At 36.5% G+C, this 15,494-nt stretch overlaps 2 protein-coding genes across 7 annotated transcripts; one reads left to right on the top strand and one right to left on the bottom strand.

The window, feature by feature from the left end:
- Positions 1-511: 511 nt before the first annotated feature.
- On the bottom strand, positions 512-7,216 carry LOC135582921 (pentatricopeptide repeat-containing protein At3g48810-like). 5 transcript variants are annotated; one of them, XR_010475852.1, is made up of 3 exons: positions 6,986-7,216; positions 1,807-6,872; positions 512-1,002 (listed from the first exon to the last, which is right to left on the bottom strand). XR_010475852.1 is itself a non-coding variant. In XM_065078702.1 (2 exons), the coding sequence occupies exon 2, from the start codon at positions 6,441-6,443 to the stop codon at positions 4,464-4,466; it is 1,980 nt and encodes a 659-aa protein (XP_064934774.1). In that variant the 5' UTR covers positions 6,444-6,907; positions 6,986-7,216; the 3' UTR covers positions 512-4,463. The 5 variants fall into 5 exon arrangements, 2 of the variants coding, with proteins under 2 accessions (XP_064934774.1, XP_064934773.1); XR_010475853.1 differs by having other exon boundaries at positions 512-3,930; positions 4,231-6,872; XR_010475854.1 differs by having other exon boundaries at positions 4,231-6,872.
- Positions 7,217-7,789: 573 nt separating this feature from the next.
- LOC135587374 (protein REDUCED WALL ACETYLATION 1-like) lies at positions 7,790-15,075 on the top strand. 2 transcript variants are annotated; one of them, XM_065078699.1, is made up of 16 exons: positions 7,790-8,041; positions 8,612-8,703; positions 9,702-9,842; positions 9,950-10,006; positions 10,084-10,156; positions 11,636-11,794; positions 12,517-12,666; positions 12,787-13,042; positions 13,132-13,253; positions 13,581-13,667; positions 13,754-13,842; positions 13,925-13,987; positions 14,146-14,202; positions 14,324-14,420; positions 14,520-14,678; positions 14,779-15,075. In XM_065078699.1, the coding sequence occupies exons 1-16, from the start codon at positions 8,009-8,011 to the stop codon at positions 14,782-14,784; spliced, it is 1,641 nt and encodes a 546-aa protein (XP_064934771.1). In that variant the 5' UTR covers positions 7,790-8,008; the 3' UTR covers positions 14,785-15,075. The 2 variants fall into 2 exon arrangements, with proteins under 2 accessions (XP_064934771.1, XP_064934772.1); XM_065078700.1 differs by lacking the exons at positions 7,790-8,041; positions 8,612-8,703 and having other exon boundaries at positions 9,942-10,006.
- The last annotated feature ends 419 nt before the right edge of the window (positions 15,076-15,494 follow it).

The following is a 15,494-nucleotide window of genomic DNA, read 5'->3' as shown; positions in this document are numbered from 1 at the left end:
GTTGATTAGTTCGAAAGCGAACGATAGAGAAATCTCGACGTCTCGCAATGAGGAAAGATTTACAAATAATTCAGCAAGCACTTCGAGTGCAAAAAAAAAAAGGAAGGAGAAAACAAAGACTTTAGAAAGCAAAACGATCAATCGCAAGTCCACAAACGAGTGCGATGATAAATTCTTATAAAATTAATTTGTGAACTTGTGCCACCTATGAGGTTCCATGGGTCTGAGATGACTGATATTTTGGGTAAAGCTAGATTTACATAAAACAAGCTGTGACATGCAAAAATAAAATCATTTTGGGATAATTTTACTCGACGTGGTGAACAATCACACTGTAGTACTGCGAACTATTCTTGTTTACATTTTTTCAGCAAAAACACATAAAACCAAAACAAAACATATTACCAAACATAAACATCTATACAAAGATGCAAAAGCGACGAACGATTCGTTAAGCGAAAATGTTGCGAGTGCACGACGATCGTCCATGACAATTAGGTGACCAAAGCTATGCAACCAAAGTCCGCATCAGAAATTAATGTGTAAAAGAAAATACAACATTATCCTCTTTGGAGCAAATAACCTCATCTCCTCAATCTGTGTTAAATCCTTCTTCAACATAACCAAACATCCAGTCTCATGAGACCCTGCTCTGTATCATGAGGTGGAATCAACCATAATGGCCTGAAAAAACAATTCGATTACATAAATAGAATCTTCTTCAACTCAAGATGATCCAATGACAAAAATTGCCTTGATAGATGTCACCACACTATCTGTAGATCTTGAAGCTGGTCCATGCTGCCACTGAGATCATCAGAGTCATAAACTTGCAGAGGGTTTGCTACATCCGTCTTTCCGTTCCCCTCATGGTCAGATTCTGACTCTTCTGCTTTCATTGTCCACGAGAATTCTATTCATAAGCCGATGTTTACGTATCATTTGAACTTCTCTGTTTGAGGACGTAACAGAGCTATGGATCGGATTCTCCTCAGCTAGCATCTGTTGAATTTTTTTAGATGAGAAATTTTCATTCATAACAAAATGAAGAGAAGATTAATGAGTAAAAAAACTATCAAACAGAAACTTGACCAATGAATGAATGTCCAGAATCAATCAGTAAAAAGTATTCTTAATCAAGGCCAATTTCCAAAGGAACTAGCAAGACTTGTAGAGTACATAGAATCCCTTCACAAGTTCAATATCTTCTAGCAAGTAATACTGACAAACAAAGTTTACATAACAGACAAATAGGAAAGAAAACATCATTTTATTAACAAAAGGACCAAATACAACTGAATCTTGACAAGCAGACATTATTTAGCCTTAAAAAATACTGTTACAACAGAAAAATCAGTAAGGCCACGAAAAAATAAAAAAAACAGCTTGAAGTAGAGGGCAAAATATGAAATTGATTATTCATTTGCCTCAGTATTTCAGTGAAGAAAAGGAAATATAAAATTCTAGCCAAAGTTAATCTAAATCTGAGCACGAGTGGTAGATAAATAAGATTTACTTCAGCATACGAGATCATGAGATTGCCACTTATAGGGGAAAAAAATGATGATAGGTTAAGACCCTCAAAGAAGACTAAAAAGCTCCACCAAATTGTCCAGAGCTTGTCATTCTTTTAGTAATATAACTAAAAAAACAGTTACACAAAGCAATGCTTGTTGAATCTGATGCATCATGTTTTCATGACAGTAAACATGAGGTATAACCAGAAGTTAAAGCCAAATTTGAGTGAACTGAGTAATTAAAATGCATATACTAAAACAATGCATCATTCGTAAACTGGAAATGTACTAGCTGCTAGATGGTGTCTACTTGCAATCATTTGAAAGTCCTTGAGACAGGCCATGTAGTACACTTACAAGAGTTAGCTCTTCCTACTGCTTTGATAAGCATATCAATTGCAGTAGATACACTAGCGATCAATACTGTCCAGATTAAGCAAGACCAAGATTATCACATCATCATACACATCTAAATATCATTCTATAAGCATAAAGCAAGACTAAATTAAGCAGCAGGGCAGCACTATGCAGTCTGGAGAAACACTAGCGATCAACTCTGTCCAGATTAAGCAAGGCCAAGATCATCACATCATCGTACATAAAATTAAGCAACAAAGAAGCACTAAGTGAATTCTCGGTAGCATTTCAGCCAAATCAAATCATGCTGCTAACCAACCTATATTCCAAATTGAGTAAATCCAGAGCATCTGATAAGTCATGCTGAGATTTCAACTTTTCTCAGATTCGACTGTTTTTATCAGGGACCATTAGAGGTCCTCTTTGCTATGGTAATCTTCTCTAGAAAGTTACAAATCCACAAACTTGGTACAGCTTAGCTTCAGAAGGTGTTTTACTGTTTACTGATGAGGCAACATCTAGAAGATGTATAGAAATGTGAAGCTGTCATAATTCAGTGGTTATTCTTCTTAGTTGATATGGGAATCATAGCATGAAATGTCAATCAGGGCCAACAAAGAGATGAGAAATGAACATATGCATAATAGGGTAGGAACTTAAGCCTAAATTCTGCTATCTGAACTATGGACAATCTAATTCCAAGAGTTTGTATCCAAATTAATAATGCCTTTGCTGGAGAATTCATACATGCCAAAGTTTACATAAATCTTACAATCAAGTAAACTTATCATGTGAAATAAATGTTTATAAGATGAAATGAGAATATTTTATTGAACACTAAAAATCAATAACAAATGTTTAGGTTGTTGAGGTGAAAAACATGATTAGTGATATTCAAAATTAAGCATTTTAAAAAGACAGCATGCTAAGCTTCCTTGAAAACTTGCAGAATACTCAACCTAACTATAACCAATATTGTTTGGAAGAAAACAAAAAAATGACATACTACCACAATACTTTATAATTGACGTAGCACCTACAAGTTGCTGAGAAATGATAAGTGCCCTAGAGCATGCTGTCTGCCTAAATTTACTTATCACTTATTAAGCCAAGCATCTAGTAGCCAATCCAACATCACGTTCAAAGCAATTAAGGAGAATAACAAAAATAGACAGATCTAACTGTATTATTACTCCATTAGTAATGAACCAACCTGACATGAATCTTGTACCATTTAGGGGAAAAGATTACAGGATCTACAAAAGACAAGCTATTATGTAACTGTTAGCATGAACATTCATAGATACTCCATATAATATATTAAAAGGAAATAAAAAACCAGGAATGCAAGTGAAGTGAAATTGTAACCAAGATGAGGCGACATATCGAGTTTACCTCCTTAATTCCTTTTGCAGTTTCAACTACTAGAATCAAATAAATTATATTTTAAAATAAGTGATATCAATCAAAACTCAAAAGTCACCTAGACTATATAAAAATAACTGAAAATGCTCATCATGTTCGATGAATCTGCAAGATCATTGTCCATGTTTTATTTCATCTATGATAACTCAAGCAATACTTCAATGAAACTCTAGGAATTTATTTAGTTGATGGACTTCATATCTTCTTGAAGGTTTTGTAAATTTTACAGCTGAAATGAAGTACAGTTAACATTTTTGAACATTTTTTAAGGCTTTAAAGATAAGAAAAGGCTGCAATAGGTTAATAGCATATAATGTTAAGTAGAAATTAACAACATACTTCTGATGTAAGTGGGACCATGTAGCAACATTTTATTATCTACTTCACATGGATAAGTGCCATAATCTGTAAAATCATTTAGCACCGATTATCAACTTCAGTAAAGATACATTTCATACAAAGTTAGAGCATCGAGAAGTTCCTGTAGTTATCCTCAATAATACTGGCATTTGTATGTCCCCCAAGAAATTTCACTTTGGAGATGTCTTCCTCTAGGATTTTGATGGATGACTTCTCCAGTTATTATTGTGGGAATTCTGCTAGAAAACCTCTTGAGATACAAAGCAAGCATCTACCACAAAACATGGATGCTATAAGTGAAGACATAGAGCCATAGATCAATTAAATCAAATAATAATTATCAGTTGGTCAGAAGCTCATATTGGCATGTTAAAGCATGCCAAGGATAAATTTTTGACACAAGAGGCTTAAATTTAAAACCTTTTATCTACTGAACAGATAAGGTACCTCACCATCAGTCAATGGCTAATGCAAGTAGTTGTAGCAGGGATATTTACTTCTAAAAAAGAAGCAAGATTTATTGTTACCCAAAACTAATCAAATAGCAAGATGCTCATCAAGGTTCTTATACCATTGTCTCTGCTAACTCATGTATTATGTGAATTGTAGGCTTTGACAGACTATAATTCAACCTTGTGTCACCCAAAAATGTATCAGCTCATGGCAAAAGCAACTGCCGCGGAAGGATAGGAAGCAAACTGAAAATTCTGCTGATTATAAAGTGGGCTAGAAATATTCAGAATCCAACTCGTTGTTGATGATTGTTAACAAAGAATATACCATCCATGCTCTATCACCATCACCTTAATTCAGGATATGATTCACTAATTGAATTGAACTAGAGTAATCCATATTCATGGAAATGCTGCGCACTAGCACGTTCCATGTAGCAACATTTGGGAAAATTCCTTCACTCAACATCTTCAGAAGATATACCATTGATTCTTCTAAATTCTGCTGATTGCAAAGACCAGAAATCAGTCTAGTGTATGAAAAGACATCCCTATAACAATTTTCTGTATTCATTAGACCTAATAGTCGAGCAGAGTTTGTAACTTTGCCTTCCTCACAGAAAGCATGAATTATTCCATTAATAGTGAGTGAATCAGGTTGTACACCCTGAACTATCATCTTTCCAGTAAGTAGTAAAGCTTCCTCGATCATACCTGCCTGAGTGATGCCATGTATTATGGTGTTATAGGTAACCAAAGTTAGCTCAATCCCATTCACTAACATATCATTCACAAGTGTAAAAGCTTCTTTGAAGTTTCCTTCTCTGCAAAGGCCATCAAGCAACTGATTGTAGGTTCTGGTGTTTGGTTGACACCTTTGTATTTTCATATCATCAATTATACTCATGGCCCAACCCACTCTTCCACTGTCACATAGATGCTTAATTAATGTGTTGTATGTCACTGTATTGGGAGGACAATCCTCTAACATCATGTTCTGGATAAGATTTATTGCATGATCAAACATGGAGTTCTTGCAAAATGCCTCCACCATGTAAGTATACACGAGGACATTAGGCTTGCAACCGCTGTCCATCATCTTGTTCCATGTTGACATTGCACCTTCTAGGTCTCCTTGCTTCGAGAAGCCATCAATAAGAGAACCATAAGTTCTAATATTAGGAGGAAAATCATTTTGAATCATCTCATCAAAGACAGATAAAGCACTTTTCAGATTACCAGTAGAGCAAAGACCATGAACAAGGACATTGTATGCAACAACATTGGGCATGCATCTGTCCCGAATCATCCTATCCCAAACATCGAGAGCTTCAGATATATTGTGCTCTTCAAAAAAACCTTTTATCAAAGATGTGAAAGTAAGGATATTAGGCGCACATCCTTTAACCAGCATTTGAGCCAAAATAGCGAGGGACAACCTCATTTCTCTAACCTTACAAAATGCATTAAGAATTGTTGTGTAGGTAATTACATTAGGGAATAATCCTCTAGCTATCATATCATCTACAAAACATAGTGCCTCTTTCATTCTAAGTTCTTCGCACATGCCATTTATGAGAGCATTATAAGTAGGTACACATGGGGTTGAACAAGTAACCAGCTCCTTAGCCTCATTTAACTTCCCATACTTGCAAAGGGAAGAAACTATTGTTGTATAACTCACAGAATCTGGAGAATGTCCCTTATTTGCCATCTCAATAAGAAGTTTGTATGCAACATCTACTCGATCATTTTGGCATAAAGCTTTGAGAAGAATGTTGTATGTGAACACATTGGGCTCTATTCCCTCTTTCTTCATGTTGCTGTAAATAGGATTTATCATACTAAACCTGTTATCTTTGAGCAATGAATCCAAAAGATGATTATAAATTCTCACAGTCGGTCTGCAACCGAGATCTTGAATGCGATAGAATGTTTTTAAAGCTTGATCTGCAGATCCAATTCGAGCATATGAACTTATGACGCTGACAAGTATGTCCTCGGAGCAGGGTAGACATTGCAGCTTCATTTGTTGCAGGAGGTATTGAACAGCATCCATCTGACTTTCCCTCCCTAGTTTCTCAATCATAATTTGGTATGTGAGCCGTGTGTGCCTAAAGCCTCTTGATACAGCTACAGATCTGAAATAATCTAGTGCAACTGCAACATTCCTCTCCGAATGTAAACTCTTCTGTACATCAGTCTCTTTCACTTCAGAAACATTTGAAACCTTTTCTCGCTTACCATCAGGGACCAAATCCATATTGAGGACCACTGGCATCACCGGATTTCGAACCTTTAGCAACAAGGAGCGACCCTCTCTGAGATACATGATTCAAGTTTACAGGAAGGATCACCAATCTCCACCAATGGATTGCATATCAAAAAAATATCCAAGATCAACACAACAACATCTGGCCATAGCCGAGGTTCATCGCCCAATAGCCATCATTATCTTCTCAGATGGTTATGAAGAATGCCAATATCAGATACCACAATTAAAAAAAACAAACAAACAAGGAATACTCTCTCAGTCACCTATCTTCCGACAAACAACCAAAGGTATTCTTTCTCCCAATAAGAAGAGAAATGCAATGAAGCTTGTCCCAGTACGCATCATCTCAAACGTAACATTGTCAATCACTAAAGCTTCGTGATTTAATTCCAAAGAAGCGTCTTTTCCACACTCTAGCCACACTCCAGCATTAATTAAATGAACCCGAAGAGTAAATTGAGCTATGGCGCAGTAATTTACCGAAGCCTAGTAACACAAAGAATCAAACGGAAAGAAATGAACTGCAAGATCGTCTTTTTTTGCTAAATCCTGAAAGATAAATTCCCAAAGAAAATTCGACATAAAACAATATCGCCTACCTTTGTGTTGAATTCACCGGAGGGAGTTACTGAGTGAAGCTAAAACCCTAAAGGAGCCCCCAAGTCCACACGCGACATCCATGCTTGCTATCCTAGGGACACCCGTACGAGGACTTCCATCAGGGCTGATCGTTTCCACGCCTTTATGGCAGCGTCAGCGACGGTGAGAGCATGGCTGAAACGGCGACGGGAAGAGATGCCCCTTCAACTCGCTCTCGTCGTACGAGAACCGTAGGTCGCTCCAATATGAATCCCTTACGTTTAATCTAGCGGAATATTCCGGGTATATTCTGTCATTTTCGTCGTAGAGCCGAAGGTCGCTCCACTACGAATCCCTCGCGTTTAATCTAGCGGAATATTCCGGGTATATTCCGTCAGTTTTCGTCATCCGCATCATAGACTACAATGAGCAACCCCGAATCCCGCTTGCATCATTTACCAAATTATAGTAAGATTGTCACATTATTTGAGTAAGATGAATCGTCAAAGTCGCAAATTGCCACATTATTTAAGTACGATGAAACGTAACTTATACCAACATATATTTTGGAAATATAATGACATAAATTTGAAATTAGGATAAGTGGTTCTCTCGGTTTAATTTACAAGACAAAACGGATCGAATCCAATCGAATTGAGTTGGATCGATTGGAACATCAATTCCTAATCGCAATGGGAACGCATGCATTCTTGGCGGCACCGACACGGAAAGAGGGACACGTCACCTTGGAGCTCACAGTGGCAGCCCCGTGATTCTGATCATCTAACAAACGAACAACTCATCCTGCGTCACTGATCTCTTAACTCAATTTATTTCCGGGTTGCTGTCTTTGGGTGACCGCCGCTCACCCAACCTCGCATTTACGCGCTCGATCAATCCCTCTTGCGTTAATTTCTTGGTTGTGGCTGTAATGAGATGAGTTTGGGGATCAGATCTGGTGCTCTCCTCTGATCGATCCATCGAATGCTCCTCGATCTTGGGCTCTTCTCCTTGTAGATCTGCTGTTTACTCTTCCATCGTCGATGGAGATCTCTGGCCCTGTAACTGCGGGGCAGGTAAAGGGAATCGAGCTAGATCTGATGGTTTTTTGATCCGATTTGTCGTTTAATTGAAATATTTCCCTTTACCTTCGGTCGATTTGAGTGTCGAGCGATTTCGATTTGGGTTCTTGTTTCGAGCTGCATTTCCTTGGATATACGAGAAGTCGGATACAGATGATATGCTAGGATTCGTGGATTTTTCGTGTGTTCGAATGTATTTTTTAGTTGCGATGCGACATTGCGGAGCCTAGGGTTTTGGGTAGTGGGTTCCGTGGTGTTCAATGTGTTAAGAGGTGAACAGAATTCTCTGATCGGTCGTCTTATCTATGAAGGACGGCATTTCCAGTCTCTTGCTTTTGGATTTCAATTTATAGATTCGGAATTGATGACTCCGTTACACTTTGTTATATTCGTGAATTACAATGTTGAAAATGAAGTGATTTACAAGATATGTTTTAAGCATTTATCTAACTCCAATCAGATCTCGCTTGTTTCCGGTTTTCATTCCTCGATGCAGTAAGAACGCCGTAAAAAGCAGTTCATTGGCTTCTTGTGAACTAATGTATTATGTTTTGCTTGTGACAGGTGTCATTTATGCTTGGAATTATTCCACTTTTGGCAGCATGGGTGTATTCAGAATTCTTGCAGTACAGGAAAAATTCAGCACCCTTGAAAGCGTGAGTTGTTTTCCATTTATATCAGATAGATCTTTTCCTGTAGGTTTGCTGTTAGTTACTGTTAATACTTTGTCGTTCATCTTAAGTTGGAGTGATGGCCATTTTATCTTGCACCACAAGGTGGAGTTTATGATACAAATTTTAACACAGAATTTGCTTTAGTAGCTAGCTTTCTGTTTATATGACACTCCAATGTCATATGAAATAAGCTTAAGCGGTACTGGCTATTTGAGATCAAAGAGCTGACGTTGCCACTATAAGTTGAATGAAATTTATGCTTCCCTTATGCTGATTAGTGACACCAAAGAAGTGATGATGTCATTGATGAAGTTGTAGATAGACTCGAGAAGATAATTTTACGATCAACTTAGTGAAATGGGCTTGGCAGTCAAATCATAAACATGTGGTGATACTTGATACATCTTAAAATTTGATCAGATATGAAGTTGATGAATTGGGCATTCACCTTTTTGTCTTTAGATGGAGAAACATATGTATAATATGGGAAGCCTTTTAACCTGATGATCTTTGGTTATTTGGAGGAAATGAGTTTGGACAATCATATTTGTTTTAGATGATTATGGATTAGATGGGTATAGAGTATAAACAATGATGGATCTATGCCAACACAATGAAATGCTATTTGAGGATGAATGACTATTGAATTGAAATAAATGATAAACAAAATGATTCTTTATCTCCCACCCCCACCATTTGGCTGGTCAAGCTATGGTGGTGTTTCGACCGAGGTGATGGTATGGGAGAGCTGTTTGCTGTTGTGGACTGAGGATGTCACCAAGATGAACTACTAATATGATCCAATTATCTTAGCATGAGTTGCTACCATACTGGGTACTAGTTAGTCCTTCAAATTGTTCTATTTTTTAATCTTAAATTTCTGCGAAGTTTCATGTCTGTTCTGGATTGCAGTGAGTAAGCCGGAGTTGTCTTAAAGTTTAGCCTTAAACAGCAACTGATGATTACAATTCATTCTGCAGCGGCAGAAACTCGGACGTCAATTTGGTTGTATTGGATAAGGAAGCAAACAAAGAAGATGATCAAGCTGTGTTATTAGAGAGTGGTCTTCAAGCAGCATCTCCAAAAGCTTACCATTTGTCTACCACATCACACTTTTTAAGGTTGGTCATCTGATGTTCTTGAACCATCTGTATTGCTAGGAAAGCTTTATGTTGCTATCTGTTCTTAGCTAAGGTCAAATTTCATTGTACATTTTGGAGCTGTTTAGGTTCTTTCTGATGGACGAAGCATTCTTGCTAGAGAATCGATTGATATTGAGGGCTATGTAAGTAACTATTTTATTGTATTATAAAATGTTTGTTGATTTTACCGATTGTGATTTTTGTCAAATGGCACTTTCAGATCAGAATTTGGTGCTTATTTGCTCTATTTTTATGTATGTGATCGTACTAATCTATTTGGGGAGTCAAAAAAGGTACGATTAGCACTCAAGTTGCTTAAATTATATCATGCTTCTTTTACAGAGTTTTTGTCCACACTGAAGCACCTAGATATATGGAAAATAGTGTTAATTTCTGATGCATATATGCAGATATGGATATTATAGTAACTAGTACAACTTGGTATATGAAAGCACTGCTATGTCAAATCAATGTGGTGAAGTTTGATATTTGTTAATAGTCTTAAAGTTTATAACTAGCACCCTTAAACAATTCATGATGATTTTTTTTACTGACATAGCATTATGATAAGAAAATTATGGTTGAACTTAAATTTTCATTATTTATATCTCAATAATCATAACATGATGGTTATTATGAATTATGTATATACAATTATTTTATTAATATATTTATGTCTTGTCTATAATAAAAGACAAAATTCGACATTTAAGATAAGCAAACTTCTCCGAAGTAGTATTCAATGCCATATCCTAAATTATCATTTTTTAATGTATTTTAAGATTCAGATGTTTCGAGGAAGTATCCATGTCCAAGAATTATCGTACAATACTGTGTTTGGCATGTACTCAATATAAACAAAACAAGCCATCAAAGTATTTGTGCTCGATAGGTGTGGGCGTTTAGAAAGTTGCAGTTAAGAAAGTTTTGAGAATCGAGCTGGTTCACAGCAAAACTCTTTCAGAGTGAAAGCACAACATAGAATGGCTTGCAGCCCTTGGCAATTTACCTAGAAAATCAATGTTTGTAAAAGAACATGACCAACAAGCCTTACTCGACATTACATGTGATACCTTTCTGGATGTAGGGTTCTGTTTTCAACTAGTTCAGATCTTGGTATTCTCATCCTTTTTTATTGTGGTAAAATCTTGGCAATTCAGGGAAGTGTGTACCTACAAAATGTATCAAGAATATTCGTCACAGTAAGAACTGTTTCTTAATAGAATAGAATGTTAGGCACTTGGCAATATGGAACCCAAAAAAAATTGATAATCAGAATGGTGATTATATACTCTAGCCACAAGGAAAATTATTATTGCAATTTATATACTGTTGAGAGAAGTTTATAAATTCAAATCGTCGCAAGCTACCCAGTAGTCATCTGTGTCTGACTTAATTGTTATGGGACTGAACAGCTGCATTAACTCTTGCATAGGCTAAAACTCAGGACCAAAAAGGCACCAAATTGGATAATTATCAACCTTATCTCTTGGCAATACTGAGGTGATACTGGTTATTTCTTTGGGAAGTTACAGAGAGCTGTTACTTATAATATACATGAATACATGTCTCTAGAAACTTTCCTTTAGTAATAGATTGATGGTAAAACAACTCTGGAATGCAATAACCCCTACAATTTCTTTTGTTCATAATTTTTTTATGATTTTCTTTCTGTTTGACTGTGGTTTGACAATTTTATTGTTGTTTGGCATAGTTGCAGAATGTTATATACTTTTAAAAAATGCTCACTCTATATCGCCTTCTATCTGCAGAATTACAGCCGTGATCTCTTTCTTTTTCTCTACTTTCTTCTTATTGTTGTGGCCTCAATGACATCTTTCAAAGTCCACCAAGACAAGTCGCCATTTTCAGGAAAATCTATATTGTATCTGAATAGGCATCAGACTGAAGAATGGAAAGGATGGATGCAGGTTTATCCTCCTATTGACTATCATTGCTTGGTCAACCTGTGTTTCTGTTTGTTTATACTATGTATATGAAAATTGTCTGTGCAAATAAACTGTTCCAGTTTAATTTTGTTATCATGTAGCAGAGAGCTTACCATGATTACTAGTTAGATAATATGTACCTGGATATATTTGTGTAGTAGAAAATGTGAAACAAGTTTGTGGACGGCACATGAAGTACAGACGATTAGAAATCAACAGCACAACCTAAGGCCAGAGGATTAGAATGTTCTTTTTCATCTTGAATCAACAAAGCATAAATTTCTGGTTTCACCAGGAGGCTTTTCTATTTTGATTGATTCCTACTGGCAAAGCTAATCATAGAAGAAACTTGCTCGAAAACTTTGTGTTCATTCTGTTGATCTGGATTTTGTTGGATATCTTTCCCAATTCTGTTGGTTAATATATTCCTGTTGAATCGTATCTGGTCCAACCTATAATAATTCCTAGTACTGTTTAAGCACAATCTGTTTTTCATTCTCAGATAAAATGTTTCGTGGCTTGACTTTTGTAGACTCCTTATATTATTGTGTAGACTCCATGACCATTTTTATTTTGTCCAGTATAGTATTTATAAACTCATTTTTTAAGATCTTGGTTTTTGAATTACTTTGGAGCTGGACCATCAGATATAAGCCTCACCTTTCAGCATTTATGCTCTTCTTATAGTGGCTGCTCTTTTACAGGTATTATTTTTAATGTACCACTACTTTAATGCAAAGGAAATATACAACGCAATTCGTGTTTTCATTGCTGCATATGTGTGGATGACTGGATTTGGAAATTTTTCTTACTATTATGTTCGGAAAGATTTCAGTCTTGCTCGATTTGCTCAGGTAAATTGTATGCACACACATATAGTTATTTCTTTGTGTTGATTTTGTGGTTTTGCCTATCTTCTTGTTTCCTTATCCTTTCTAACTAAATTCTGCTAACAATATGTCTTTGTTTAACAGATGATGTGGCGCCTTAATTTTTTTGTGGCATTTTGCTGCATTGTCCTTAATAACGACTACATGCTGTATTATATCTGCCCCATGCACACTCTTTTCACCCTTATGGTCTATGGTGCACTTGGAATTTTGAACAAATATAATGAGCTTGGTGCTGTGATTGCCATAAAAGTTGTTGCCTGCTTTTTGGTTGTTATTCTGATCTGGGAGGTTCCTGGGGTTTTTGATATTGTTTGGAGTCCATTCACCTTCCTGCTCGGTTGGTGCTCTGCAAAGTTTTCACCAAGTGCTTTGACTTGATTATGTTCGTTTTAAGTCAAATAAGTTATTTTCTTTATACATATCCAGGTTACAGCGATCCTGATCCTTCGAAACCAAAATTCCCTCGTCTGCACGAATGGCACTTCCGGTCAGGACTTGATCGGTATATCTGGATTGTTGGAATGATATATGCATACTATCACCCAACTGTAAGTTTTAAATATTTTTAAGTACTTTTTGCTAAGAAATTATTCCATAATTTAATTGAACGTTCTACATTGCACAATGATTACTTTTTATCTATAAATCATGGTTCTGACATCTTAAGGCAACCAGAGGCTTGCAGCTATACAAATTACACAGAACTGTTCTATAAGATTTATGACCATGCACATGAATCAGATATGCGAAATATGCCTTTATGAAAATGTTCACATTGTTGTCGTGACTATTTTTTGAATATGACATTCTTTATGAAGTATAATCTTACTCTTTTTTTTTAGTTCGTTGCCAAACTTCTATACTTGCTGTTACAGGTTGAGAGGTGGATGGAAAAGCTTGAAGAAGCTGAAACAAGGAAGAGAATATCAATCAAGACATCTATTGTTACAGTTTCACTAGTGGTAGCTTTATTAGACGTTATATTTTTCGTATAATGTTCACAATTATTCTGCTTTTTGTCTCAAATGCCTTTCTTATTGCATCTCAGGCTGGATACTTATGGTATGAGTATATTTACAAGCTGGACAGGGTTACCTACAACAAGTATCATCCATATACATCATGGATCCCGATAACGTATGCAACTACTGTACATGCATCGTGCATTTTATGATCTTCATTTGCCATCTTCTAACACTTCTTTCTCTTGTAAATTAAGTGTTTATATCTCCTTGAGAAACTTTACCCAACCATTTCGGAGCTGCTCTCTTACCCTTTTTGCGTAAGTAACCTCTTTCCTTTAGTCATTGTTTGTTGATTCTTCCATGAGAATACAGATGTATATACTATTACCTTTTAAGTTTTAGGAAAGCTATTCTTGTAATCTAAATGCCTTTTATGTACTAGAAGATTCTAAAATTGTCTGTAATTACATGTTAGGTGGCTTGGCAAAATAACCTTGGAGACTTACATATCTCAGATCCATATCTGGCTAAGGTCTGCAATGTGATCTATAGTTCTGTCGGAATTCCTCAGTCAATGAATAATCTTGGAAATGCATTTTATTCCTGAATTATGGATTAAAACATATTCTCACTGAAGTTTTGTGACCTTGCAGATCAGGAGTTCCTGATGGACAACCGCGATGGCTGCTGTCACTCGTTCCTGATTATCCAATGTTGAATTTCATGCTCACTACCGCGATATATGTTGCGGTGTGTGAATTACCAAATCAACCTGGCACATAAATTGGTAGCTAGTGTGTGAACAAACAAATAAACAAAGAGTGACTATTTCTTGATTTCCATGTGCAGGTTTCACATCGACTCTTTGAGTTGACAAACACATTGAAGATGGCATTTGTGCCGAGCAGAGACGATAAGCGCCTCGCTCACAACGTGATTGCTGGAATTGCAGTCTCAGTTATCTTGTACTCAGTGTCATTTGTACTCGTCAGTGTTCCAAAAATGCTGGTAAGCATATCTGCACTTATGCCAGTTAAGATCAGATGCAAATTTGAAAAGGAATGCCTGCTTTGCCTAGTTCCTACTCTCATGTTTCTATCCTTTGTAGGTATGACGTGATACACTGTGTCAATACTTCAAATAATATTGGGAAATATAGCAGCTATGCAATCTGTGTATTGCTAAAATTTAAAGAGCTTTGGCAAATACACCTGGCGTGCATACGAGACAAAGCTTGTGGCGATAACGTCTATTTGGAAGATGAAGCACCAGCAATCAGGCTGCAGATTTCTATATAAAAGTTAAGCTGTTGTGATGTGTATTTTTGTAGTTTCTGTTCCACTACATCCCCCAAGTTGACACAGATGCTTCATAGCAATTATTTTGCTCTTTCTGAGTGTTTCTATGCCTCGGCCTGCAGTGCACATCTATGAATAGGGGAAAAGCGTAGAGCAAGCTGCAGTTTTATCCTCTTTTAATGAATGCAATGTAGATATTTGAAGTCAAACTAATGATCATAACAAAGTGAACTAGTGGGGGATTTAACTCATTGCTGCTGAACCTGATTCAGAAGCCATATGTATAGATGATGAAATGGAACTGATATGGTATGGACTCGACAGAGACGGAGATGCATTTATTATTATCTGCCGCTGGTAATTTTGTGACACTAACGAACCGATTAATTTGAGGACATCATATTTTCCATCTGTAGGATATGGTCTTTCATTGTAGACCAGTTCGATCAGACCTCAGAACAAACGTCTTCTTGGGACAGTTCGTAACTTTTGCTGAAAGGGACAAATGTGGACGTCGAGGAATCAA

Source organism: Musa acuminata, chromosome BXJ1-8 (assembly GCF_036884655.1).
Source record: "Musa acuminata AAA Group cultivar baxijiao chromosome BXJ1-8, Cavendish_Baxijiao_AAA, whole genome shotgun sequence".
Classification (NCBI taxonomy): domain Eukaryota; kingdom Viridiplantae; phylum Streptophyta; class Magnoliopsida; order Zingiberales; family Musaceae; genus Musa; species Musa acuminata.
Note: the sequence above shows the minus strand (reverse complement) of the source record. Positions and strands in the feature narration are given on the sequence as shown.

What these genes read in the sequence shown, in the direction of transcription:
- LOC135582921 (XM_065078702.1), bottom strand. Translation starts at nt 6,443, where the DNA reads ATGTATCTCAGAGAGGGTCGCTCCTTGTTGCTAAAGGTTCGAAATCCG.
- LOC135587374 (XM_065078699.1), top strand. Translation starts at nt 8,009, where the DNA reads ATGGAGATCTCTGGCCCTGTAACTGCGGGGCAG. An exon ending in ATGCATACTATCACCCAACT is followed by an intron (nt 13,254 to 13,580) that starts GTAAGTTTTAAA and finishes TTGCTGTTACAG; the next exon opens with GTTGAGAGGTGGATGGAAAA. An exon ending in TGCTCTCTTACCCTTTTTGC is followed by an intron (nt 13,988 to 14,145) that starts GTAAGTAACCTC and finishes ATTACATGTTAG; the next exon opens with GTGGCTTGGCAAAATAACCT.